General features: G+C 41.6%; 3 protein-coding genes across 4 annotated transcripts in view; all 3 read right to left on the bottom strand.

The window, feature by feature from the left end:
• Nucleotides 1-998: 998 nt before the first annotated feature.
• Nucleotides 999-2,056, bottom strand: LOC134192628 (uncharacterized). 2 transcript variants are annotated; one of them, XM_062661374.1, is made up of 5 exons: nucleotides 1,860-2,056; nucleotides 1,657-1,761; nucleotides 1,474-1,587; nucleotides 1,368-1,423; nucleotides 999-1,301 (listed from the first exon to the last, which is right to left on the bottom strand). In XM_062661374.1, the coding sequence occupies exons 1-5, from the start codon at nucleotides 1,996-1,998 to the stop codon at nucleotides 1,218-1,220; spliced, it is 498 nt and encodes a 165-aa protein (XP_062517358.1). In that variant the 5' UTR covers nucleotides 1,999-2,056; the 3' UTR covers nucleotides 999-1,217. The 2 variants fall into 2 exon arrangements, with proteins under 2 accessions (XP_062517358.1, XP_062517359.1); XM_062661375.1 differs by having other exon boundaries at nucleotides 1,368-1,413.
• A 17,399-nt stretch (nucleotides 2,057-19,455) lies between these two features.
• The window catches only part of LOC134192541 (probable transcriptional regulatory protein Pmob_0807), a 9,565-nt gene continuing 4,020 nt past the window's right edge, over nucleotides 19,456-25,000 (bottom strand). Inside the window, exons 4-5 of the mRNA XM_062661280.1 lie at nucleotides 19,668-19,799; nucleotides 19,456-19,564 (exon numbers count right to left, since the gene is read on the bottom strand). Coding sequence (XP_062517264.1) covers nucleotides 19,785-19,799 — 15 coding nt within the window. The 3' untranslated portion in view covers nucleotides 19,456-19,564; nucleotides 19,668-19,784. The remainder of the gene's footprint in view (nucleotides 19,565-19,667; nucleotides 19,800-25,000) is intronic.
• Nucleotides 22,898-25,000, bottom strand: part of LOC134192132 (uncharacterized) — a 2,240-nt gene continuing 137 nt past the window's right edge. Inside the window, exon 1 of the mRNA XM_062660825.1 lies at nucleotides 22,898-25,000. This exon is cut by the window's right edge and continues 137 nt beyond it. Coding sequence (XP_062516809.1) covers nucleotides 23,902-25,000 — 1,099 coding nt within the window. The 3' untranslated portion in view covers nucleotides 22,898-23,901.

The following is a 25,000-nucleotide window of genomic DNA, read 5'->3' as shown; positions in this document are numbered from 1 at the left end:
GTACAACTAGACAACATGCCATTTTAATTAGCCAACGTTGGCAAGAAGACAAGATACTACTGACTGATCGCTAGACGTGGTCTCGTTTCCACAAGAAAGCTGCAACAATAACCACCAAAAAGAAAAAAACGAAAGCGACACAACACTCCGTACCATATTGTTAAGCGATATCACATTGCATGCATGATGTAATTGCTAAGTACGTCGTATGTTAAAATCAACTTCAGAAAACGAGTATTTTCCATTTTTTATTTTTAAAGTTAAATGGCAATAAATATGAAGTCTCTTTTATAACAATGTTGATATGTAGAGAGACAATATAAAATTAATGTTTAGTCACAAATGCTATAGGCATTGTAGTTTGTCTTATGATATTACTTTAGGCTGGAAGATCTCAGGTACAAGATAAAAGAGATTGGTTATAGCCCAGGGGTGGCCAAGTTGGGATAAGGCTTGTGCCTTGGTGTGGCACCAGGAACACATCGCGGTGTCCAACAGAAATTACACGCCCACGTGGACACACCTGCGCGAGACTGGTTTGAGGCTATACCTACCTCTTACCTACATAGTTTATACATACATACATACACATACATACATACATACATAAATACATACATATGTACATGCATACACACATACATTGTACATACATACATACATACATAGATACATACATACATACATACATACATACATATATACATACATAAACATACAACATTTACATACATGCATACACACACATAATGCACAGCGCCAGTTGCATGGTCACCCCTGTATTGCGCAGGTGTAGGTTAACGTCTAGAAAGCTAGGAACGATAGATTAGTATAGAAACGATAAAGTTACACGAAAATGGTAGAACCATATCAGACAACGTTTCCGTAAGCATTACATGAAATACAGGCGATCAGTCGCAGAAATAGTTGTGCATACACGCAGCATTGCATGTCTCAGTATTACGATGACTAGATATTATGGAAACAGAGAACGCTTACTATTTATTAAATTTTATAAAGTAACATTGTTGCTGTATTGTAGACAACATAATGTGTCTATACTCATGTCTAGCCATAATCTCTAGTCAACGCTTGAAAAGTCAGACTACAACCATACGTCAGCTGCGCTTCTATTCTAGATGCTATAGTATTGACAAATTTAGTAGAGACAGCAGACTAAACAATAACATCATTGAGCAAGTGAGTTTTCTTTCTGTTTATTTTAAAAGAACGACGCTGGCATTTGCGCACAAGATGAGCCCGTCCTTGCCTGACAGTTTTCCTTCAACGAAGACAGTCCCCTTCAATATTAGCAATTTCAACTTTAACTAAAGCGCACATATTTATACAGAAATCACTAAAATTACTGTGTACGGTGAAAATTTGCTTGTGAGAGGGTAAGAGAAGTTGAAGCTTAAAATAGCTATAAAAAATTTTTTAGCTAAAAATTGACGTCAGAATATGTTGACTTACTAGTATGACATAACTCTGGTTGATAATTGCAGACTTCGCCGGAAAAAAATGCTTGCCTGTTGCTCGAAAACGTCAAGTGGAAGTCGTAAAATAGAGCGTCATTCAGTGGACGATCTGAATTTTATAATGAAATACATGAAGTGTGACAAACGAAACTACACTTTACGCCCACATCGGTCTAACCTAGATTGAAAGAGACAACGCCCCGTACCTCATCGCCGATCTTGGACACAAGAGTTTGTTTGTTGAGGCAGAGTTGAAAAGTCTGAATTGGAGTCTGTCTTCCACCTGCACGTGCACAATGGTACGTCTACAACGCCATGATCACACGGGCTCCACCCCTACATGTTTTACGTCTAGACTCTTTGCAAAACGAGTGTTCTTACCACATATGTTATAACACTTGCTTGAATGAGTTTCATCACAAGGCACTTGACTGAAAAAGCCCAAGCTGCTGCAAGGTTTCGAAGCGACAGTCTGTTGCACGGCGAAAAAGGCACACGCGAGTAGTCCCACCAATTTCATAGCGTCTAACTGATGTGGAGAATCGATTGAGAAACGACACCAACGAGATGAGATCGCGAAAATGAAAAGATTGTGTGATTAGTCTCTTTCAAATTGCCGTATATAGAGAGATTTAGATACGGCTCTGCCCCAGGCGTTCACCTCGCTCCTATGTGCAGCGCTCGCGCGTCACATGAAGAGGCTGACGTCACATCCTCACTCGTCGCGTGGCACTGTAAAGACTAGTCATGTGACGCGCGAGCGCTGCACCGAGGAGCGAGGCGAACGCCTAGTCTCGCGTAGCCAGACTCCCCGCCGCGTCCTCCCCGGCGAAATGGGGCCTGGTGAACGGCCTTTGATGTCGCTGTGTGCCGCGTAGCCAGAAATCGGCTATCCAAAGACCGGATTTTGTTTCTTAAACGCTTCACTAAAGACCAGACTGGTATGCAAGCAGTGCAATCCTATCTCATTAGCTTCTCTTGTTTTGTAGAGAACAACTCGAAGACTACAGCTAGAGTCGTTGCTGTTTGTGAAATCTGCATGTTTACAGCAGCGATTAAACGCTGCCGCGGGAACGTTGACGTCGACAGGCTTCGATTTCATGCAGACGTGATCGACGTCGAACGATCTAGCGTTGTGCGCTCGTGTCACAACGGAGACTGAATGCGAACGTACTGGATGGATGCGAACGTACTCGGTGCTGTTTGTTGTTTGCTGTTTTTGACGTCTAAAGCGACCGCAGACAGTCCAGAGTGAGCGATATCTGGAAGGGCTTGGAGCTGCATGACGTCATCGAAACAAGATGAGTCGTCTTTCTGTGTTTGGGTAATCATTTCATGTGTTTTGTGCTTTGCTTTGGTAAACACATACAGTAGCAACCAGAAAGAGACCACGTTGGCAGAAATGCTGGACGTCCCAAGGTGGTACAGATTCGATGTGTTGTTTGGAAGAGCTATATATTACACGTGTTCCTGCAGCGTAACTTCCAGAGTATGTGGAGCTTCAGGGAGACTAATTCTATCCAACTGTTTTCTCTTGCTCAACAAGGTGATAGCATCTGGTGGTTTCATCAAACACAAAAGCACGTCGACATGTCAGACAGTTATGTTTTATTGCATGATTTATGATATGCATGCATGCAGCGCTACATGATCTAGAATTTTAGACAGTTATTACAACATGCAGTTATTTATTTCACTGGAAGGTCAAAGGTACAGCAGTTACCACAGTCACAACTAAGTACACAAACATCGCAACAACCACATCCTTTTTCAGCAATGTCTTCACTACCAGCAAATAAAAATTCAGCAAATAAGCACTTCCTACGATGAGTTGTAAAATTCTGTCCATACTCCTTCATTGAGGATGAAACTGTCCTGTGCAGATGTCCATATACAAGCAGTGCAGTTGCTGTCAAGCCATCCCTTCCAGCTCGCCCAGTCTCTTAGACATAATCTTCAATGAGTCTTGGAGGACTCCAATGAACAATCCACCTAATGTTTGGAATGTCAACACCTATCACAAATGCTGTTGTAGCTATCAGAACTCTCAATGTGCAGTCTACTTTACTAAATGACATCAAAAATCTTTCTTTCATCTCGACTGTGGAGGCACTCGAATACATATCAACTAGACGAAATTCTTGCAAATCAATACAATCTGATGGAAATGTAAAGTGGAATCCCAACTTTGATCTGAGCTGAATATACAGTGACCAATTGTTGTCTATTCAATACAAAAGATTTAGTACAAAACTCTAGACTAGCTATATATGGACTACCCTAGATGTATATCTATGAAATAATACATGATGATCATGCAGTATACGCATGCAGTATTGATCGTTACGTAAAGGTTACTCAGGGCTAGGCAGATATCATATAATGTATAAAGGTAAGTAGGGTAAAGTCGCCAAACCGTGGACACCCTTCGAAGTAATTAGAATAGCTCCGATCAGAAGTCCTACGACAACCTCATTTAGAAACGCAATTTACCCTTGGCCCTTGGTGATCACGCAGGCTCACTCTCCAGTCTCTAGCTATTTGTTGAGATCTTATTATTCAACTAGAACGTGACGTCCTAAAGAGGTTGATATTAACGCTACTATCGCTAATGGTGGACAGCGACGTTTTCGCACTAAGCCAACGATCTATTACGGTAAAGGGGACCGGAACTGGAAGCTACGCTTGCAACAAGCTTTTCGCGTCTCCTAGACGTCTATGCAGTCTGGACAGCTCCAGAATTTGCTAGGTTCTGGCATTTCATCGAGCATGGCGCACTTGAAGTGGAACCAATGGCTACAGCCGGGATTGTCGCTGCCTATCCATCCTTCTTTATCTTTGTTTGAGTCTTGATAGTACAATTGACCGTAACTGCTACAAAAGGAGTCATTCTCGTCGCTGCTTGAACCGACCATTCCCATTGCAAACGTTGTCTTGGACTTCCCTGATAGGAGGCGAGTTCTTGACGTTGTAGCTTTCCTTTCTTGCCATTTTCTGTACGTTTTTAACCTTCTGTTTTTCTATAAATCAATCTGCAGTGAGAATTTCACCTGCATGAGATGGCAGCAGTCGTCTGTCTCTTGTGTTCTGTCCTTGTGTTGGATCTGAGTTCTGTGCTGCAAAGAGATGTGCAAAAAGTGGCGTATCGTTCTCTGCATGGATGTATGTTGAGGTTTAGCGTGCAACTTCCCAGACCCGCCCACTTTTGATTACAAGTTGCTCGATTCTAGCCGTTGCTCGTAGAGGTGAATAAAGAAATCTGCATGGTACGGTAGAGTAAGGCATAGGCTGTGCAACCAACGTACAGCGGTGATTGCTTGCATTGAATATGTAACGCTGCATGATTGTTATGATTTCACATTGGCAGGATAGTCGAGGTTACTGTCTAAACATACGGGAAAAAGTGAGAAAATGCGGCGTCAACTGAAAGAGCGTCCTGTCCCGAAAAGGTACGACGCAGTGCTTGCTACTACAACAAACCGCGTCGCGACTGATGACCAATCTTTTCCGTTGTAAGAAGCGAAACTTCAGCTGTCCACCTTTAGGCGGTGTCCACGGTTAGACGACTTTACCCTAGTAGAGACTTGCGTGTTCCACAGATTGACATGCAGTGTCAGAAGTGAAGTCTGCAACCCAAGCTGCTTCCGTTCATATTACTCCAATCACAACGTGGTCTCTTCCTGGTTGCTACTGTATGTGTTCGCCAAAACAAAGCACAAAACACATGAAGTGATTACCCAAACACAGAAAGACGACTCATCTTGTTTCGATGACGTCATGCAGCTCCAAGCCCTTCCAGATATCGCTCACTCTGGACTGTCTGCGGTCGCTTTAGACGTCAAAAACAGCAAACAACAAACAGCGACGAGTAGGTTCGCATCCATCCAGTACGTTCGCATTCAGACTCCGTTGTGACACGAGCGCACAACGCTAGATCGTTCGACGTCGATCATGTCTGCATGAAATCGAAGCCTGTCGACGTCAACATCTCCGCGGCCGCGTTTAATTGTTGCTGTAAACATGCAGATTTCACAAACAGCAACGACTCTAGCTGTAGTCTTCGAGTTGTTCTCTACAAAACAAGAGAAGCTAATGAGATAGGATTGCACTGCTTGCATACCAGTCTGGTCTTTAGTGAAGCGTTTAAGAAACAAAATCCGGTCTTTGGATAGCCGATTTCTGGCTACACGACACACAGCGACATCAAAGGCCGTTCACCAGACCCCATTTCGCCGGGGAGGGCGCGGCGGAAAGGGGTCTGGCTACGCGAGACTACTGAGGGACGAGGCTAAGCTACGAGGTTCGGCGGGTTTCCAGATCTCTAAGGCGTAGTCTTGTCTTGCTAACCTAAGATCTTGACACTATGCACAGAGTCGCACAGGATTGTAGCCGTTGCAATTGCTATACGTGGTTAGCATCTCTCACTCTTTTCTAAATTATCGAGGACTTGGCATGTCTCGAACATGAAAAAATATTCAATTTATTGACATTTAGCTTTGTACGCCATTCCTAGACCAAACCAAGAGCGCGGATTGCAAAGAAGCAACGAATTTTAACAATATTATTATCAATTTTGTGTGCTAATTTATATTTAATAAATTTTGAAATAAATAGATCTTACATTTTGTTATTTGGCAAACGTTTTAGATAGTATGGAAATGCTAAATTAAAACCGTTAACCCTTCAATTACTCTTACTACTGCCATCTGTATTATATTTCTAAATATTGTGACAATGACAAGCATTCTTACACTATTTCTAAATGTTCATTTTAGTCACATTCATCCACTTTTGCAGCTTCTGTTAGAAATTATAAAGAAGAGGTTGAGTTGCGTCACCATTGCCGTTTACACCGTTTTCTTGATAATTCTTAGTTTTCCATCTAAAGGAACAACGAGAACCGTAACAAAATGTCTGACTCATAGCTAAACAAATGCTGAGAATGACGTCCACTAGAACAAGTAAGAACACGGATTAGTGCCAAATGGCAAATTTACACAAAAATAAGATTAATGATCACCGATGAAAAGTAGCACGAACAATCCGTTGACGAAGTAGAATAAAACCGAGAAAAGAACTTTGTCACCGACATCGACATCACGTGCAGCGTCGTCTCTCGAATCGATCATTTTCAGCACGCCTAGCATTACATTGAGAGCAATTATCGACAGAGAAAAGAGCTGCAGGTAATTCTGCCACTTGAAACTTTTCTTCATAGGTCTGAAATGAGCGTGCAGAATGGCAAACACGACAGCAATAATAGAAGCGATGGCCAACTCCATTGTGCCGTCTTTTTCAAAAAATTGTAATCCAGAAGTGAGAAGCAGCTTACGAAACATCTCCAGCACTTCCCAGTACCAAAAATTGGGCTTATAGCTTCCATCTAAGAACGTCAATGAAGAAAACAGCGCAAGCACGAGAGGACCTTGTGGTCTTTGTAAACCGCAACCGTTACGGTGTTTCATGTAAAGAAGAACTAAAATGACGACAGGGATACCTACAACTAGAACAAGAAACGAGTTGTAAACCTTCCACAGAGCACCAGAGAAATCGCAAGTCAACGAAACATCTGTCTTCAAGTACCATTGGCAGACTGGACTATCGAATTTGTTGCTGCGCATGCTCATTTGAGTACAATTGAGAGAAATGCAAGAATAAAGTCGATACGGAATCGTGGCGATAATATACTGAGCTAATGCCGGATAGGAAACAAAGATGATCCAAATTGTAGCATTAAAACACAACTGCAGAGCCACCCGATGCAACTCAAACGTAACGAAATGTTTTTTCCGTGCCATATGCGCCTTCCATGCCCAGTAAGCAATTGCAATTGCTAAGATCAAACCAGATACGATGCTAACTAAAGCCACAGTCTTCCAGAGATGATTGAGTCTAAGTCGGCTGCTGATACAAACAGGATTGACGACCTCGAGTAGATTAAATTCGATTGCAGCCAAGTGTCTGCTGATCGTTTCCATACCCGATGGCCAAGGAACAAACATCAGAGCCATCGTGATTCCATTGATAACCTGAATAAATCCAATTCCAATTCTCACCGCTGCAATCAACCTGTCAAGCCAAGTGCCCGTTTTCTTATCGTTATCGAGGGACTCGTTTTGTGACTCGTCGCTTTTTTGACTTGCTGTAGTTTGTTTCCAACTCAGATAATCTCCTAGTAACAAAACAGAGACGACAATTGCAACAAATTGCAGCACCACACGCCATTTGGCAGGGCAACGTGAGCATCCGCTTGTGGTGAGAAAATAGTTATCATGGCACAGTTCACACAAAGGTCCATAAGATCCTTTAGAGCAGATGGAGTTTGCAGGATTGCCTTCCTGACCAGAGCATGTCTTCTCCGCGCGACATTTGTAAATCGAAGGTAACGCTTTTTCAGCATAAGCAGCGATCTCATAGCTGCTGTTTTCTATTCGAAGATTTTGTGCAAAGGCGCCGTATAATTCAACCGTTTCATACTTCATGTTCCACCAATATCCTGGCCAGAATGTTTTTATTTCGTTTGTGCATTCGACTTCCGGCGACGTGCACGGGTAGCACGGTCCAAATTGATCGAGTCTGTAGTGTCCTTGGAGGCATTTGCTAGCACGGTAACCTGCGAATTGCGACGTGTCGGTACCGTTTGGGACCACCTGGCACGAGCTTGCAGACACTCCCAACTTGTTTGGACTGACGTATGTTCCGGGAACGCATTTCTTGCAATATTGTTGAGCCACTTCGTCTTGATAGAATCCTCCTAGACAATAGAACGACTTGAAACATACACAACTATGGCGTGCCATCTCTGCAAAAACATTTGTGCTGAATGAGGTTTGCATTTGCCAAAAGCAAACTCTAATGCAAATGCAAAAGCAAATTAATTAATTAACGCGAAAGCAAACGCGAATGCAAATGCAAACAAAATGCAAACGTGAAAGCAAATGCAAATGCAACGCGAATGCAATTGTAAACGCAAAAGCAAAAGCGAAAAGCAAACGCAAATGCAGATTGAAATTCAAATTCTAATGCAAATGCAAACGCAAATGCAAATTGGAATGCAAATGTGAACGCAAATGAAAATGCAAATGCAAACGCGAAAAGCAAACGCGAATATAAATGCAAATGCAAACGCAAACGTCAACACAAACGTCCCTGCAAACGCAAACGCGAATGCAAACTTCTATGCAAAAATGTTTTGGCAACGATAGCACGCCCTATACACAGTGACAGTATACTAGTTCTCGTAAGCGTAGGAACCGTAGAAGCCAATAGAACCATGGTCTTCAACAACTTCCTTGCCTCGTTGGATTACTTTCAATGCAATAAAGAACAACTTTGTTGCACAACATTGTATTACAGTAATCCTCGCCTCTCAAACCTTGAAAACTTTCCTATAGTATACTCTTATGCTAGTTGTATTATAATTATAAAATGAATATCAACTAAGCGACTTATACACTCTTGGTTTCATAATCAAATTATTGCTACCCGAGGAATTAAACGCTAGTTTACAGTACTGCCGAGCGTAGACCAACGACCAAACGAACGATCATGCAAACGACCAACGACGCGCGCTAAGATTAGATTGTCTACTCTCTTTTTCACTCAGTCTCTTTAAACTTACAAGAATCGCAATAACTCTCCGAATTTTCTCAGTGTCACATGTTATTGCTACGGATGGTTTGTCCTAGAATGTCGCAAGAGCGGATGCGACCAATCATCTTAAAGCGTAAGTCCATTCTGGTGTGATGTCATTATTTAATAGTTATCTCGATATAGTGATGTCAAACAGAACGTTTAATTCATCGTCTAGGTTTTATTTTACGTTTTAGATTACTTGAAATACTATCATCTGTTATGCAAAAGGTTGAAGATGTTGTTTTGATTTTGTTAAGATACAATCCTTATTAATTACATAATTTCTTCAACAGTTATTTTTAAACAGTTTAAAACAGTTAATCTTTGGCTTACATGGTCTGATGACAAACGACTTGCAGTTTTAAACTATTGTAACAGAAGGTGAACGACATTGACAATCTTGACTAATTTTTGTATATTTAGATAATTGTTACGACAAAAATTTATTTTTGATTAGTTTTGCGCACTTAATAGATTTTAATTTGTATTAGACATTCGAGTTAATTAGAAAAGACAAAATATACATACAGTTGCGTCTCTAACCTTCCGGGCAACGCAAACAAGTAGAAATCTTCTGATTTTGTTGCAAATACGACCGCCCGTAATAGCCTGTTTTGCAAGGTGAACAAGAGTAATGTTCGTCTTGACTGGTGGTGTAAACGTAAGCAGACGCTGTCAGTGCATACAATATCGGCGAAACTCCAACTTCCGTATTAGTGATGTTGACAACTTCAGAAGGCGAAACGCAACGTCTAAAATGCAACCAAAGTGTGCTGCTTATGGTTTCCAATACAACCCGTAAACATCTCACGTTCGATTGGCGATGCCAAAACTGAGAGCCGGAAGACGGTCGATATCGCAGCTTAGAACCAATCTGTGCAGAGATGAGATCAACACTCAATGACATTTGGTCGTTGCCATCTATACTAGATGTCCCTAGCTGATCAACATTACACATTGCAATGTTTGAATTTTTATGTTTATGACGAAAGCGAATGACGAAAGCGAATGACGAAACCGAATGGCGAAACCGAATGGCGAAAGCGCAGCGAGACTGCATAGTCACTACTGCATGGTCATAGTAGTCTAGCCCTAGTCCAGGGCTACGCAAGGTTAGGGTTTGGGCTACGGTGAGGCTTTAGAGCTAGGTTGAGGCTTTAGGGCTAGGGTTAGAGTCTGGATTAAACTTTGCAGCATCTGTCGTCGGTATAAATTACTAAACTCGCGCTACTGTTAGGGAACACTTACTTCCGGGACTGTTCGACCGTTAAATCTTTTGAAATATGCCTTTCACTGCTACGTACTTGCAAACTTGTTTCGAGTTAAAGTTGAGTTCACATACTTCTGTTGTTATCATGCCAATGCAATATTAAATTTACTGCTGTTGAATACCTTTGTTTCTAGAACATTTCTTACGTTTAACTTAAGAGTTTATAGTGACGTCATAAATAAGATTGTTACCAACTTGTTCCTTTCGGCAATTCCTGGATCTACAACTGGCAAATGAACAAAATGCGAGCAAATCTATTAGCGCAATTCTATTTAATAGTTCTACCATAGTCACGTGACGTCCGACCAATGTAGATGGTATCTAGGACGTATTGTACTTCTACTTGCAATGATGACAGGATATCGGGTAGCCTGTCCTCTTTCTCGTCCGCTTCCAAGGCAGCAGGCGATCTCAAAGCTTCAAAGGCATTGTCGGTAAACTCAAACCTGTGTGGTCTAATCACTACGTATACTTATTAATGGCTCTAAGCAGATCTCCTTCATCCTGCGATTCATGCGATGACGGAATGTTATTATCACGTAAAAACCTCCAGAGGACTCTTCAGAAGACTCGCTGTTGCTGCCGTCGCCTCCACCCTAGCAGCGTTGCCTTGGATATGAAGATTTAGTCATTATTACAGGCCGCTGACAATACAGACGCACACGCGTCTCCCCTCAGTGACGTCACACTACACCACGCCCGTAATCGGAAGTTGAAGAACCGGAAGCAACTTTGACGTGTTATCGAGGACTAAACTTAAAAGTCTAAAACTATTTTCCTGTTATATATGCAACTAGAACTATCAATTTACAACATAAAAGAATTTTGGATTTTTGCGTTGCAGTTACCCTTTAACGGTATTCCTGTCCATGACGTCTTCACATTGCCTCGCACTTACGCCCATGGTGCGCGCGCTACAAGATCGGATTAGAGCTCTACATGCAGAAACTCGGCCAATACTACAACTAGTGGTTGGTTTCGTTGTTGTTTTAGTAATCCAGTTAACCAACTAACGTTAGTAAAGGTTAATGAGTCGAGTATTTTGCGCAGCCGTATGTAATAAGTGGTCCAAATACCGTTTCGATAATCTAATAATTTAGTATTACATATAATAATAACATTCCTCATCTTCTATTAAATTTGAAACGCTCAATATTATTTAAGTTAGCCAATAGAAACTTACTAAAGTAGACTGACAGTCATGTACATGCATACTTCATTAATTAATACGTGTAAATCACACACGTGACGAACTCACGTGACATTAAAAGTAGGCAGGGTTCGTCACATGTTCATTTCCAGAAAAGACGTGACGATGGCTGTCGATGTCTCTCCCTTTTCTGTAGTCGTCGTGGCCGTAGTAACAACCGCTCTGTTGTTGACTACACATCAGGTGACAGGAGCGGGATGCTGCACTCTCAGCAGCTGTTAAAGTAGAGGAGTGTTCGTGCAAGCCGTTGTCGATCAAGAAGCGACGACTGCATCTATCATTTCGATGTTTTTGGCTTACGATCTTGAAGACAAAAAGTGTACCTCAACTTTTAGTCTAGCCTCTTCGAAAAGTCCCAGAGGTCTGAGGGCACAGAAATCTACGATTTCAAATCCGTGAGGACTGTAATAGAATAAATTAATTTAAACTTGTCACTTACGTGTTGTATACGTAGAATAAAGTGTATTCGTTTACGAGCGCATGCGACTGCGTGGAGCAAGATTATGTAGAACCGGAGCTCGACCCGTGCATACCTGGTAACATACGGGCCCTACATCATAAAATATTGGAAATGAGTATCAAAATTTTTGTACTTTTTGTTTTCTATAGAGGATGCTGAGTTACTTGAAATGTTTCTTTAGGAAATCAAAGTTTTACTATTTTTGAGCTCAAACTGCAGGAAACTAGTGAGGAGTTCACCTGAGGAGTAGGAACCGAAGCGTTGGTAGATGATGCCAACTGCATACCCACTTTGTCTCGGAGTGTTTTTCAAGGGTACAACACGACAGTCGGTGAGGACTCTGAGGTACTTCATGCCTCCTGCTCGTTTGAATACGGAGCAGTAGCTCTGCAGTCTAGAGAGATATTTACTGTCCGTGACCCTTCCGGGGTCCGTGACCCTTCCGGCCATTTTAATTGTCAATTTTAAATTTCAATTTTTAATTTTCAAATTTCACTTCTCATTTTTCATTTTTTATTTTTCAATTTTTTGTCAAAGGTTTTCAATTATTTTGCTAAAAATAATTAATTCAGCAAGCAATTTTTACTTTTCATTTTTCATTTTTCGTTGTTCTATTTTCAAGTTTCTTTCTTTGATTATATTTGGTTGAGTTGAATGTTAAAAGAATTGAACGCGGAAAGAACGAAAATGAATGCAGCAAGAATGAAATTGAACGCAGCAAAAACGAAAAACGAACGCAGCAAGAACGAAAATTGAACGCAGCAAGAACGAAAAATGAAACAACCTTGTGCGAATTACGCAGCAGAGAGTCTGATGGAACACGTGCCCTAGTCATTACTCAACGCAGGAGGGAGTCGTTTTTCATTCCAACATGTGCTGCTGATTGGAAGGGGCGGAGTGAATTTTCGACGACTTCCTTTTAGGACGATCTCTTGCAATTTCCGCTCTAACGAGAAGGGAATCTCTCTCTCCCACAAAATAATCAATCTCAGTTGCGATCAGCCATTGCTAATGAGCAGAGCACATATGCATGATATATGAATTTATCTGTTACCACATATAATTCTAACAATTGCAACAGTCTAGATAAATCTAAAACTCAACAAATTTAGTAACTATACTGAAACTCGTTCAAACTCTTCTAGGCTACTCTAGATTAACTACCATTTATACACACAGTACACAGCAACTAAAAACAAAGATGCCTGGTTTGCTGTTCTACACATGCGCGCGTACGTACGTGCCTCCATCACCTCTGAACTTGAATCTTGAGCTTCTGTCCATGCGGATGGCTCTCTTGTCACTGCAGACCTGCCTTAAGCCGAACGACGTCGTATGCTGGCCGAGTACCTCGGGTATGCAATACATGACTTACTTGCTTGCCCAGCTTTGTCAATTCGTCCAAGCTACGTATACGGAGAGTCACGCAGAGTCGTCCTCACTAGACCTTCATGTTGTAGCTAATGCAGAGACAGAGGGCAACGTCGGCCACTTGTAACTTGCCACCGCTCTACGCACTGCTGACACCCAAGCCACTGCCGACAGCAGGTTGTGATGTTTGCCGGAGGTCTTGTACAGCGGTGGCATATTTGGCACTGGGAGAAGATTCGCTGTCGTTTCTGCCAGTCTTCTCATGCATCTAAGGTAGCAGCCTCGTTCACAGCGACGGTGCGATTATGACGGCGCAGAGTCAACCGAGTCTGCATGAGCTATATAGCTATACCCGAGGTACTTGGCCAGCAGTACACGACGTCGTCCGGCTTACGCAGGTCTGCAGTGACAAGAGAGCCATCCGCAAGAACGGAAGCTCAAGATTCAATTCCCGAGGTGATGGAGGCACGTACGCGCGCATGTGTAGAACAGCAAACCAGGCATCTTTGTTTCTAGTTGCTGTGTACTGTGTGTATAAATGGTAGTTAATCTAGAGTAACCTAACAGAGTTTGAACGAGTTTCAGTATAGTTACTAAATTTGTTGAGTTTTAGATTTAGTTAGACTGTTGCAATTGTTAGAATTCTAGGTGATAGTAGATAAATTTATATACTATGAATATGTACTCTGCTCATTAGCAATGGCTGATCGCACCTGAGATTGATTATTTTTTTGGGAGAGAGAGATTTCCTTCTCGCTAGAGCGGAAATTGCAGAGATCGTTCTAAAAGGAAGTCGTCGAAGATTCACTCCGTCCCTTTCAATCAGCAGCACGTGTTGGAATGAAAAACGACTCCCTCCCGCGTTGAGTTATGACTAGGGCACGTGTTTCACCAGACTCCCTGCTGCGTAATTCACACAAGGTTGTTTCGTTTTTCGTTCTTGCTGCGTTCAATTTTCGCTCTTGCTGCGTTCGTTTTTGGTTTTTGCTGCGTTCAATTTGCTGCGTTCATGTTTCGTTCTTTCCGCGTTCAATTCTTTTAACATTCAACTCAACCAAATATAATCAAAAATAGAAACTTGAAAATAGAACAACGAAAAATAAAAAAATTAAAAATAAAAATCAAAAATCAAAAATAAAAATTTGCTTGCCAAATTAATTTTTTTCAGCAAAATAATTGAAAAGCTTTAACAAAAAATTAAAAAATAAAAAATAAAAAATATAAATTAAAATTTGAAAATTAAAATTTGAAAATTGAAAATTGAAATGTCCGAAAGGGTCACGGACCATTTGCGCCACCGTAAAGATGCAACCTGTTGAAATGTCGAAATCGGAAGGAACAAACGGCGTTTTTGTTATCTGGTCAGATTGACGCTATATATTAAAATTAATCTGCAGAAGAACAATATTCCACAGTCAACTCACAATGAGCCAGGCCACGTCCTATTTCCACCAACGGCTTTCTATTAAACTCTGGTTATATATATATATTGCAAAGATAATTCTAGAGAGATTGTCTGTAGATTGCTCTGATGACGTTCTAGACTTTTTGTAGAGTGGAGGGTTTGGGTTGGTTTTGGGTGAGTTTTAAAAAATATAATTAAAAAATATAAGCATATATATATGATTGTAATGTATTTACCTAATATTTTAATATTTTAGATGAATGGCGTTGCAGCGTTTAACATCTACGAGGCATTGAGTAGACTGGGTGCAGCTGATCGCATACTTAATCTGTTACACTAGAAGCAAGATGATCTCGTTGACTAGCAAACAAATGACCAAGCGTTATAGTAAGTAAACTGACTGTTTAGACTATCCACACAAAACGCCCATTTCTTTACCTAACGGCCAGGTCAATGCTGCTGATTTGCCTAGTAGTTAATTCCACAGGTGATTACATTATATCACATATTTGTAATTTATTAATATATTAATTAATAATTATCAGTGTAAAAAATTTGTAGTCAACCTTTACCAATAAAAATTTTTGTTAAAAGAGAGAAGATTAGTTAGTTTTTTATAAGTGTTAGTGGATCAACGCTATGTTTAATTAAAATTTCTGGATGCAGGCCTGCATACCACACGTGTATGTACACACTGTCTATATGAAAGTAGTTACGTAGCGCGCGTTAAACTTGTAAAGTTTCTACAGCCCTGCAGCTAACAGGAACTCTATTTCGACTGGAAGTAGACTCCAACGACCAAGCAGTGGTAAGACTGATATTAGACACTTTAGTCAGTCGAGTACGTGTTTCGAATACGTCTGCATCTTTCTAGCTAGTGGATTGTGTGTGTTTTTGCGTCAAGCATGCGGCTTGTACATGCGTCATTGGAACAGTAGACTACTAGTTATTACTTGGATAGCATTTATCGTGCGAGACCCTAGCATCTCGACCAAATACCGAACAATTCTGTACTCATGTTATTCTGTATAGCAGTCAGTTTCTGAAAATATTTTCTTCTTTCCAAATAATTTTGGGCAGTCCTACTCTAGCATGTGATTACATAGTCAATTAATTAATTAAGAAGTCTCGTTGCATTGTACTAATTAAATGTTCTAGACGAATGTCTGTCTTCAGCTAGAACAATTGAGCATGTCAAGAAGCCTTGCAATAAAATTTGTTCCAGACAGTGCTGCTGTAGAATACAGAATATAGCCAAATACATCTATGCCACTACTCTGCTACATCTTAGTCATCCTCTCAGATGTGTTTAGCATCAGAAGCAGGTAACATAAACATTAGAAATTCTCTTCCCAGACTAACATAATTTATATTAGTATGAAACTACACTCTGCTTTTACAAACAAGACAGTAAAGTAGCTGTACAACCTTCGTATGTATCCATTTCTAAGAGTGTGACACAACAGTGTACTGATGGTACAATATGCCTAGGGTTGTATTGAATAAGTATGCTAGGAACTGTTTGCACTAACTCTTGGTCAAATAAATTGCAAATAAACTACACTCTGCTTTTACAAACAAGAGAGTAAAGTAGCAGTGCATGCAACCATTGTATGTATTGGCATTCATTTCTAAGACTAAGACACAAAGTCTTCCACATCACTGATGGTACGTACAATATGCCAAGGGTATGTTACGCACTAACTCTTGGTCAAGTAAATTGTGTTAAAATGTATTGGAACAATCTGCACATCAGAAATTATTCTGGCAACAGAATCGATTAACTGAAGTGATATTTGTCAACAAAAATTTATAGCCTGAAAACATGATAAACTGATAACTATTATGAATTTTATTATTGATAACAATTATATTTTCTAATGGGATAAATTAAATTCAGTAATTATATTTTATTGGTGTTTTCAATACATTCTAGTACAAATTATAAATATAGAATTTAAATATTTTATGAAAATAACTTGGAAATAACTTTTTAATTATTGTAAAAGTGAACTTGAAAATTTGTTTGATCAACAGCAACAAACTGTTAGTGAGAAGCCTAGCTGGTCAATAAAAATATATGTAAACGTGAATTGAATTAAATTAAATCTTTTACTATTTAATGAAAGAGGTTGTGATGAAGTAGGTGCAAGAAATACCTACCCTATAATGGGTTATGTGCGATCAGACAAACTGTGAACAGTTATTTTCCGATAAGCGGACTGTTGTTCCTATATAGTCTCACGCATCAACGTAGCTAATGTGATGTGTCGATTGAAGATATGGGTGGTCAAAGAATTCTGTCAAAAGCAGAATTTGACCTTCTTATTAGGTACTTGATATCTCAAACAGACCATCGGCGAATGAAAGAAAATTGCCATTGCAATGGAAGGTTTACAAGTCTGTGCAAAAATCAGTTTGCAATCCGACATGTCTTCGATCCCAGATCGAAAAACGTTAGTGGCATTGTTGAGAGACTTGTTGTCTCATCTTCAAATAAAATTGTCGTCCACGCAGAAGAAGTGGAAGGATTGATCACTACCTTCTATAACCGCAGCAAAGGTGCTAATGCAAAGACACTATATGGACTAATTTCAAAGCACTTGGCCGGAGTGGATGAACGTCTCATTCAAACACACATTAGTGCAACACGAGAAGCCCAGTCTTTACATCCTAAGTTTTTGACTAGGGCGCCGTTGCAGCCTATAACCGCTTCTAAAGTACAGGAGCGAAATCAGTTAGATCTGGTAGACTTGTCAGACATTCCAGTTGAAGTTGAGCCAGACGGTCCGACGTACAGATTTTTTCTTAGCATTCTAGACGTGTTCAGCAGGTAATTACCATATTTTGGAAATTTCCAAGACTTGAAATAAATTTCTTTTGTTTACTTAGGCATTTATTTCTCCGGCCATTGCTGGGAAAGTCTCCTTACTTGGGGGCTCAAGAACTGCTTAATATATGGTACACTGTTGGTCCACCGCGAATAATTTAATCAGATCAAGGCAACGAGTTTCGAGGAGTGGTTGAAATGTTGTCCTCTGCCATGAATATTACTGTAATTCTTAGCAGGCCTTACCACCCACAATCTCAGGGAAAGGTTGAGTCTTCATACCTTATACGTCACAAGCACTGTAGTAGTGATATATTGCAGATTGAAAAGTCAATCAGTACCTGAAAAGTAAAATCAGGTATGAAATGACAGTGAACGGCACAGAGGGCGTCAATTGGGTCGAGGAACTCCCCATTTATGAGCACCTTTACAATGTGTCGCCGCATCAGGCTTTGGGTAAAGCATATCAATTAGAGAGCAATACAATATTATGTCTGTAATTTGTATTAAATACTAGGATCTAAATTATGTTCTTTCGAAGTCTTTTACAGCAGACCAAACAACGCTGTCCCTTTTGGCCATGTCACGGCGACGACCGAAAATAGAAATGATTGCAAGTATGACGATGGGTCTAGTGGTGACCTTGTGGACACGGACAAGTACACTGAAAAGGACGCTGCTTTCTCATTCAGCGATCTCCAAGCAGTGCAAGACCCTACATTTAATTCCGAGGTTGCAGACAGTGCACGTGATCAAGGTAGTGTTCGGAGCCATTGCGTCGCTACCTGGCTCGAAACTTGTCGCTTGATACGAGAAGCTGCCCTGAAGTCCACCAACAAAGCTGCCTCTAAGACGATTGCTCGTCGTCTTGGAATGAGGGTACCCACAGAGTATAAAGTGGGAGATGATGTCTTCGTGCGCTTTCCTGCAATGAGAACAGGTCGACGGAGAAAGAAGCAGTATCATCGTTTCATTACGTCTGTACCTGGCAAAGTAGTAGAGGCGCAACCGGATCAGAGCCGACATTAAGTAGAGTTTCATCATCAGGGGAACTCAACCACAAAATGGTTTTCGGTAACCGACGTCACATCTCCGTTGTTGTCTTTAGAAAAATCTAGAAATACAGGTCAGACATTGTACTATGCAAGATATGGCACTAATAATTATTACAACGTCACATCTGGAAGCTATTGACTGTTTTCATTAGATGTAGATAAATCAGCCAACTTATCTTTGCTACCGCCTGTTTTTGATAACTTGCGCCGTGGAGATTCGGCACAGTTTTGCGCAAAAATTGAAGATGACCGCAAAACTGAAAGAAACGTCACTTTGTCAGGCCAAGAGCAAAGGCCAGCAGAAAATTCTCAGAAAACAGCCAACGAAAGCAAAAGCAACGATAGTGAGGTAAGCAAGAGAGTTGATTTATTTGTTAGCTTTACACATGCATCCATTACGAAACAAGGTTTCCTTGCATTAATTGTGTGCGCAGGAGATTCGGCCAACGGCCAAGAGCACGAACTTGCCTTCTGGAGAATTTCCAAGACTTGGAATACTAGAGATCCTTTCCTAAGCATTGTCAGCTATTTGTCAGCTTTCTGTTTTCTGTTTCGACGGCCACACTCAATCTAGCTGCATATCGGCCTCAGTCTTATCTCTCAAGTTTGCTCTTTACTTGGACCAAAGTTTCAGGAACAGTTCCCAAAGGAAGACGGCATCTTGTCACACTCAGGCGTAAGCGCTTTCACGAATGAGGATCCAGTATCTAAAATTGTAATTGCAAAGAGCAAGATTATTGAACCATCTTTTGACAGGCTTAAATAAACCTAAGTCTCCAAACAGTTGCTCCTGCTCCCCTCATTTTAGTGTTCACGCAAGCGCTCAGTGTAGCTTCAGAATGCACAAAGCCTGCCGCAAAAAGAGCAATCGAAAATGTTCTGTAAAGTGTCACAATCGCTCCGCAGCAGATTTATGGTATTACAAAAATTAATAGTAGTTAATGTATACGTACATCGCTGAGTAACTCTCTTGTGCAAGGAAGAGCATTTGATGAGACGCACTTCCAGTCATTCTACATTTTCATCATCGCTCTCGCGATTTACTTTGCCACCATCACAGCAAACACTGCTCAAAGGAGAGAAGCCTGGCAAAGGTGAATTTGAACCTCTAATATCTACACACACACAAACACACACACACACACACAATCACACCAAACAATTATATGTTGTTTAGCAATTTGCTTTTACAATAGATGTTAGTCAGCTTTCCGTCGTTTTCAAAGCAGATTTGAAAAAGAGAGAGTTGAAAGGTAGACGCATTTCTTATAATGAAAGGAGTATATACGTGTTTTACCATTCCTGTCTTACTATGTTGCATTGAAGGAGCTAGTGGAAAGAGTTGTCAAAACTTACCATTTCAATTGACTGTAGAATTTGTCAAATTTTTATCACTGCTGGACAAGAAAGACGAGGCCGAGGCCGAGAAAGTAATGGCTGAGATGGCTGCTGTGGTATAGAGAGCATGCGCTTTAGGTGTGACTGCAGATTGCGTGTTACGTTAGTCTAGCGTAAACTAGCGTTGAGTGCACTTGTGCAGTAGAGTACGGGTCGTTTGCCGTAGCAGAATAGATTCTGGTATAACCGGTCCACTGAGTCGGTATACGCGATACTTAGCCTAGTCTACAGCGGAGTAGTACGGCTGGTGAGCTATACAACAATTGGCAATGAGGATATACTCGGAGAGTGGCGAAGAGTACGTAGCCACAAGAAGATCGGTACGACACTGAGGAGCACCGATACAGTTGCGACAAGAGATTGTAATTGAACGATAGGAGTTTGAACTATCAGAGTAAACACACGACGGTATGGCTGCTGCAAGTTATCACGGACGCTGGGCGGAGTTCAGTCCAGGATTTGACACCGTAGAGGACTATAAAGAGATGTTCTTCTTGTATTCTACAGCTAACTCGATCGACGACGGAGACAAACAGAAGGCAGTGTTCTTGACGAGCATCGAAGGGACGACCTACACCCTATTGAAGAACCTAGTGAGACCACGACTGCCGCAAGATATCGAGTTGGAGGCGCTGACTGACGTGCTAAAGAGGCACTACCAGGCCAAAGTAGTCGTCATAGCGCAGCGATTCAAGTTCTTCTAAAGACAACAGCGAGAAGGTGAGTCAATCGTTGTCTACTGGTCTGAGCTGCGTCGGTTAGCAAAGGACTGCGAGTTTGGGGAGTATTTACAAACCACGCTACGCGACCAACTCGTATGTGGGTTGAATAGTGAAGCACTACAAAGGAAAGGGTTGGCAGAGGTAGACCTTACACTAGAGAGGGCTCTGCAAATATCACAGGCATTCGAAGCAGCGAGACAGGAGACTAGGTGTGTGTGTGTGTGTGTGTGTGTGTGTGTGTGTGTGTGTGTGTGTGTGTGTGTGTGTGTGTGTGTGTATGTGTTGTGCAACCTCCTAGCAGTGATCCTCGGTTCCTGGGCTATGGCCTTGCAAAGAGCACGACGTCGCACAGTTGGATTAGTGCCCCAACATGCGCTATGCACATCCCATGTGGATGTTTAGAATACCTCAGCTTTCAAACCAAGAAGGTTAAGTCTACATCTCGTAGAGTTCTCAATTTCTTCTCAGTCTCGTGGATTTGTCCATGCCAAGTCGAGGACTGGGGCAAACACTTTTCCAGATCTTAACTGGGAGATGGCTCGTGTGATCTCCTCTTCAGAGAGAGAAATAGACAAGTTGTCGTTTGATGGAGATGTATCCGACAAGGTAGACAAGGGAGACACAATGGGAATATCATCAATGGAGACAGCTTTGATTGTTAATCTGGCAATTCACCACCCCTTAACCTGTGTCCAATCCACAATCATTTTGAACAATGATGCCCAAATACTGGAAATGAGAGACCACTTCAATAGTCTCGTTTCCTGGTACAAGGTCAATGCTGCTAATAGCGGGACCCAGTTTCTTACAGCAGTTTGATACAGAATCCAGCATTGTGGTGAGGTCAAACGAAATGTCAAAAGAGAAGAGCCATATCGTCGGCATGCTCCAGATTGGTAACCAAAAGATTCGAACACGTTGGTGACAGGAAACTTGTCTAATATCTTCTCATAGGACTTTACTGCAGCACTGGAATTCTCGTGTAGGGCACGAATAATGGCCAGCAACGTGGAAGGCAAGCGATATGAATGAGGAAAGATGTGCCAAAGAGCACTGCAGTTGAACGAATTATATGCCTTTGTTAGATCAATAAAACAAGCATAGATGAGATGGTGATATTCTCGTGCGCTCTCCATCAATAGTCATAGAGAAAAAGTTGGTCCCGCACTAGCGTTCACAGAGAAGCTGTTCTGCTCTGGGCTTGAGCCGATTTAGGATAGCTTTGGCAAACACCTTACCAGGTATGCTTAATTCCAGAATTCGTAAAGTCTTCCATGCCTTCCAGTCACTCTCTCGGACCTTGTGGAACAACGTAAGATCAAGACCTGCACCAAGGTTCGTCTTTTGAACAGAGTGATCTTTTCAACCTTGCTGGATGGTCTCGAGTGCACTGTCCTCCTTGAGCCTCATGTTTGTTGCCTTTAAATTATATTGGGGATCTCGGACAGGGAGCAGAAGCGTCACACTACGATACGCAAGATGGCCAAACAGCAAAGGATATCATTAATTCTCCTATAACGTCGCCTTCGTTTTCATAGACATCTCGTAAGGATGTCCAATGAGCAGATTCTTTGATGTTGTGTCTGGTGACCTCAAACAGTGTATCTTGTTAGAATTCTAGAGGGAGAAAGAGCACAACTCTGGGCACTCCGTCATCAAACATAGCGCAGAGGATTTCAACAAGGAAGCACAAAACAAAAACAAGAGCCTTAAAGATGACAGAAAACGATGGTGTCAACAACGAGTCTTCTGCACTGTGTACCCAACCTGACTGCTCATTTCAGGCATATAACAAGGCAGTTTGATTAGTCACCAAAGTTGTCATTCTACCTCTTCAAGGATTCCATGTCAGCTTGGCATCAGACTTTCAAACAACAAGGTCTTTATAATCACCAGCGTTTTTGTTGAGACAGACCTCAAGCAGTGTAGATTTGAGGGCTTTTTGGCCTGCATCTCCGGTACCGTCATGGTAATAATGGAGCACAAGTAATAAATAGATGGATGGATGGATGGATGGATGGATGGATGGATTCTATACATATATTTTCAACATATGGCTGCTCTATTACAGGCTAGTTGTCTAACAGTCAACATCGAATACAATCCAATAGTTTGTACCAATAATGCAATATACTAGTTCTAAAAGAGTTCTTAGACAGTGAGGCGAGTCTCACTGACGATGCTGTCAACACAGTCAAGATGTACTGGATGGCGCTTCGATGACCTCGTCCCTCTAACACAAAGAATTGCAGATCGTAGTAGAGAAAAACTCAGTCTGCATCGTATTAGTGCCATTGTTTGACTTTAGGAAGTGTCCTGTTTGTCTGAGATCAGGCTGGCTAGCCGTTTGTAGAAAGTGTTTGCTTCTCTTCCCATGCCTCCAGTTGACGACAACACCAATGGAGTGAAGCTACTTCCTTCAACCTCTCTGACTCTCTCGCCATAGGCTCTCTGCTTCTCAAGTTCATGGTTCCGAAAGATTTGCGGTAAGGTCATCTCCTGGTAACTTTGCGCGTTGGCGTAAAACACCCTAATATCGAAAAATGCGCGTTCACCACGACGACATACACCTCTTGCCGAAACATCCAGCCGTGCCTCTTCGTCCCTGTTGGCAGTACGATTGTGTAGGCATTCACCTGAGAGGGGTTTAGCCTCGGTTCGATGGCCACATCCGAGCATACTTCACTAATCAAATCTGCAGTGATGTCCCTCACTTCGTTATGCCTGATAGTTGGAAATCCTCCTTTGGGACATATCATAGCATGGTCAACATTGAATGTTGACCCGCATGAGCACTTTGAGGGAACGCCCTTCACTGACAACCCATATCTTAAACAAATGGCATCTCTAAATTCACACTTTGGTAGATGAATCCGTGATTTTGGATCGGCAAGACAGTTAACCAGCTCGATGCTTCCTTTTCTCCTGCCAGTTCTATGGTTCTTCTTAGCGAGGGAGATGCGTCACTTTTCAACTTGTTCAAGGTTGATTTATGGGCTGCTTCTTTCTCTGACTTTGATGCCATTTTTGTTTTTTGAATTTCTTTCTTGTCTACAGAGTAGGAAGGTTATTGATTTACAATCTCAGCTGCAAGAGGGGCGGTAATTCGTTCTGAAGTTTGATAATGCCAATCAGCCATTTGTGTAGGGTCAATAATATTTAGACCACCAAGTCTACAAGGTAAAGCTAGAAGGCTTCTCATTTCGTCGCTGATAGCAGTTTGACCTGTGAGAGCAGTAATGAATTGTTGACGGACGACCTTCTCCAATGGAGCCAGTAGATGTGAAATCTCTTTGACTGTACGCAGCAGGAAGTTCCATCTCCCTATCAAACCATGTGTAAATGCTGAGTAAGCAGCGTGTGGTTGCGTTTTTGCAATTAATGTCAAGTTCAACACTTGCTTAGCCCATTCATCTACCTTTCCTCGTATATACTCCTCGACCAAGCAGTCATCACCCAAGGCAGCACCCAGATGTCGCTTTCCTGTAGTTGTTATACGAACACCGGAATTTGCAAAGACCACTTCAGCTTGTTTCTTTGCCTCAGGTTTTACGATTAACCATGACTTGGTCGCATTGGTTTGATAACCAAAATCCCCTTCTACTTCAGTCAGCTTGTCCCACCATTTCCAAACTTCATTTATGGTACCTGCTCCAGTCGCATCGTCTGCAAACCATACTTGTTTACAAATTCCCGCAAGGCTAGAGATCAGAGGAACAGTTCCGATGGCATGCATTGCCATAGCCAATGGGTCTCCTTGAGTTGTTCCTTCCACTGATTGTATTATCTCTCCGCCGATAACGTACATGGTAATTGCCACTCTGTAGGTGTTAATCAGTATTGTTGAGAGAGCAGGACATATTAACCTAGAATTATGCAAGGTCGCATTACGATTGAGTGTGTTGAATGCATTTTTTGCGTCCACAAGCAACACACAGTCAGACTCATCAGCGTGGAATATTGATCTCATGGCATGAATTGCAGCTTCAGAGCCACCTTCTTGCCCTGCACAAACTTGCAATGAACCAGCACATTGGCAGATGTCGTCCTTCACTACTGCTGCAATAGATTTCGAAATTATTCTTCTAAATGTTTCACCAATCCCAATTGGCCTTAAGCCAGGACATTTATTGAGTGGTATTAGTCTACATGCAACAAACGCCTGT

The sequence above is a fragment of the Corticium candelabrum genome, chromosome 16 (genome assembly GCF_963422355.1).
Source record: "Corticium candelabrum chromosome 16, ooCorCand1.1, whole genome shotgun sequence".
NCBI lineage: Eukaryota > Metazoa > Porifera > Homoscleromorpha > Homosclerophorida > Plakinidae > Corticium > Corticium candelabrum.
Note: the sequence above shows the minus strand (reverse complement) of the source record. Positions and strands in the feature narration are given on the sequence as shown.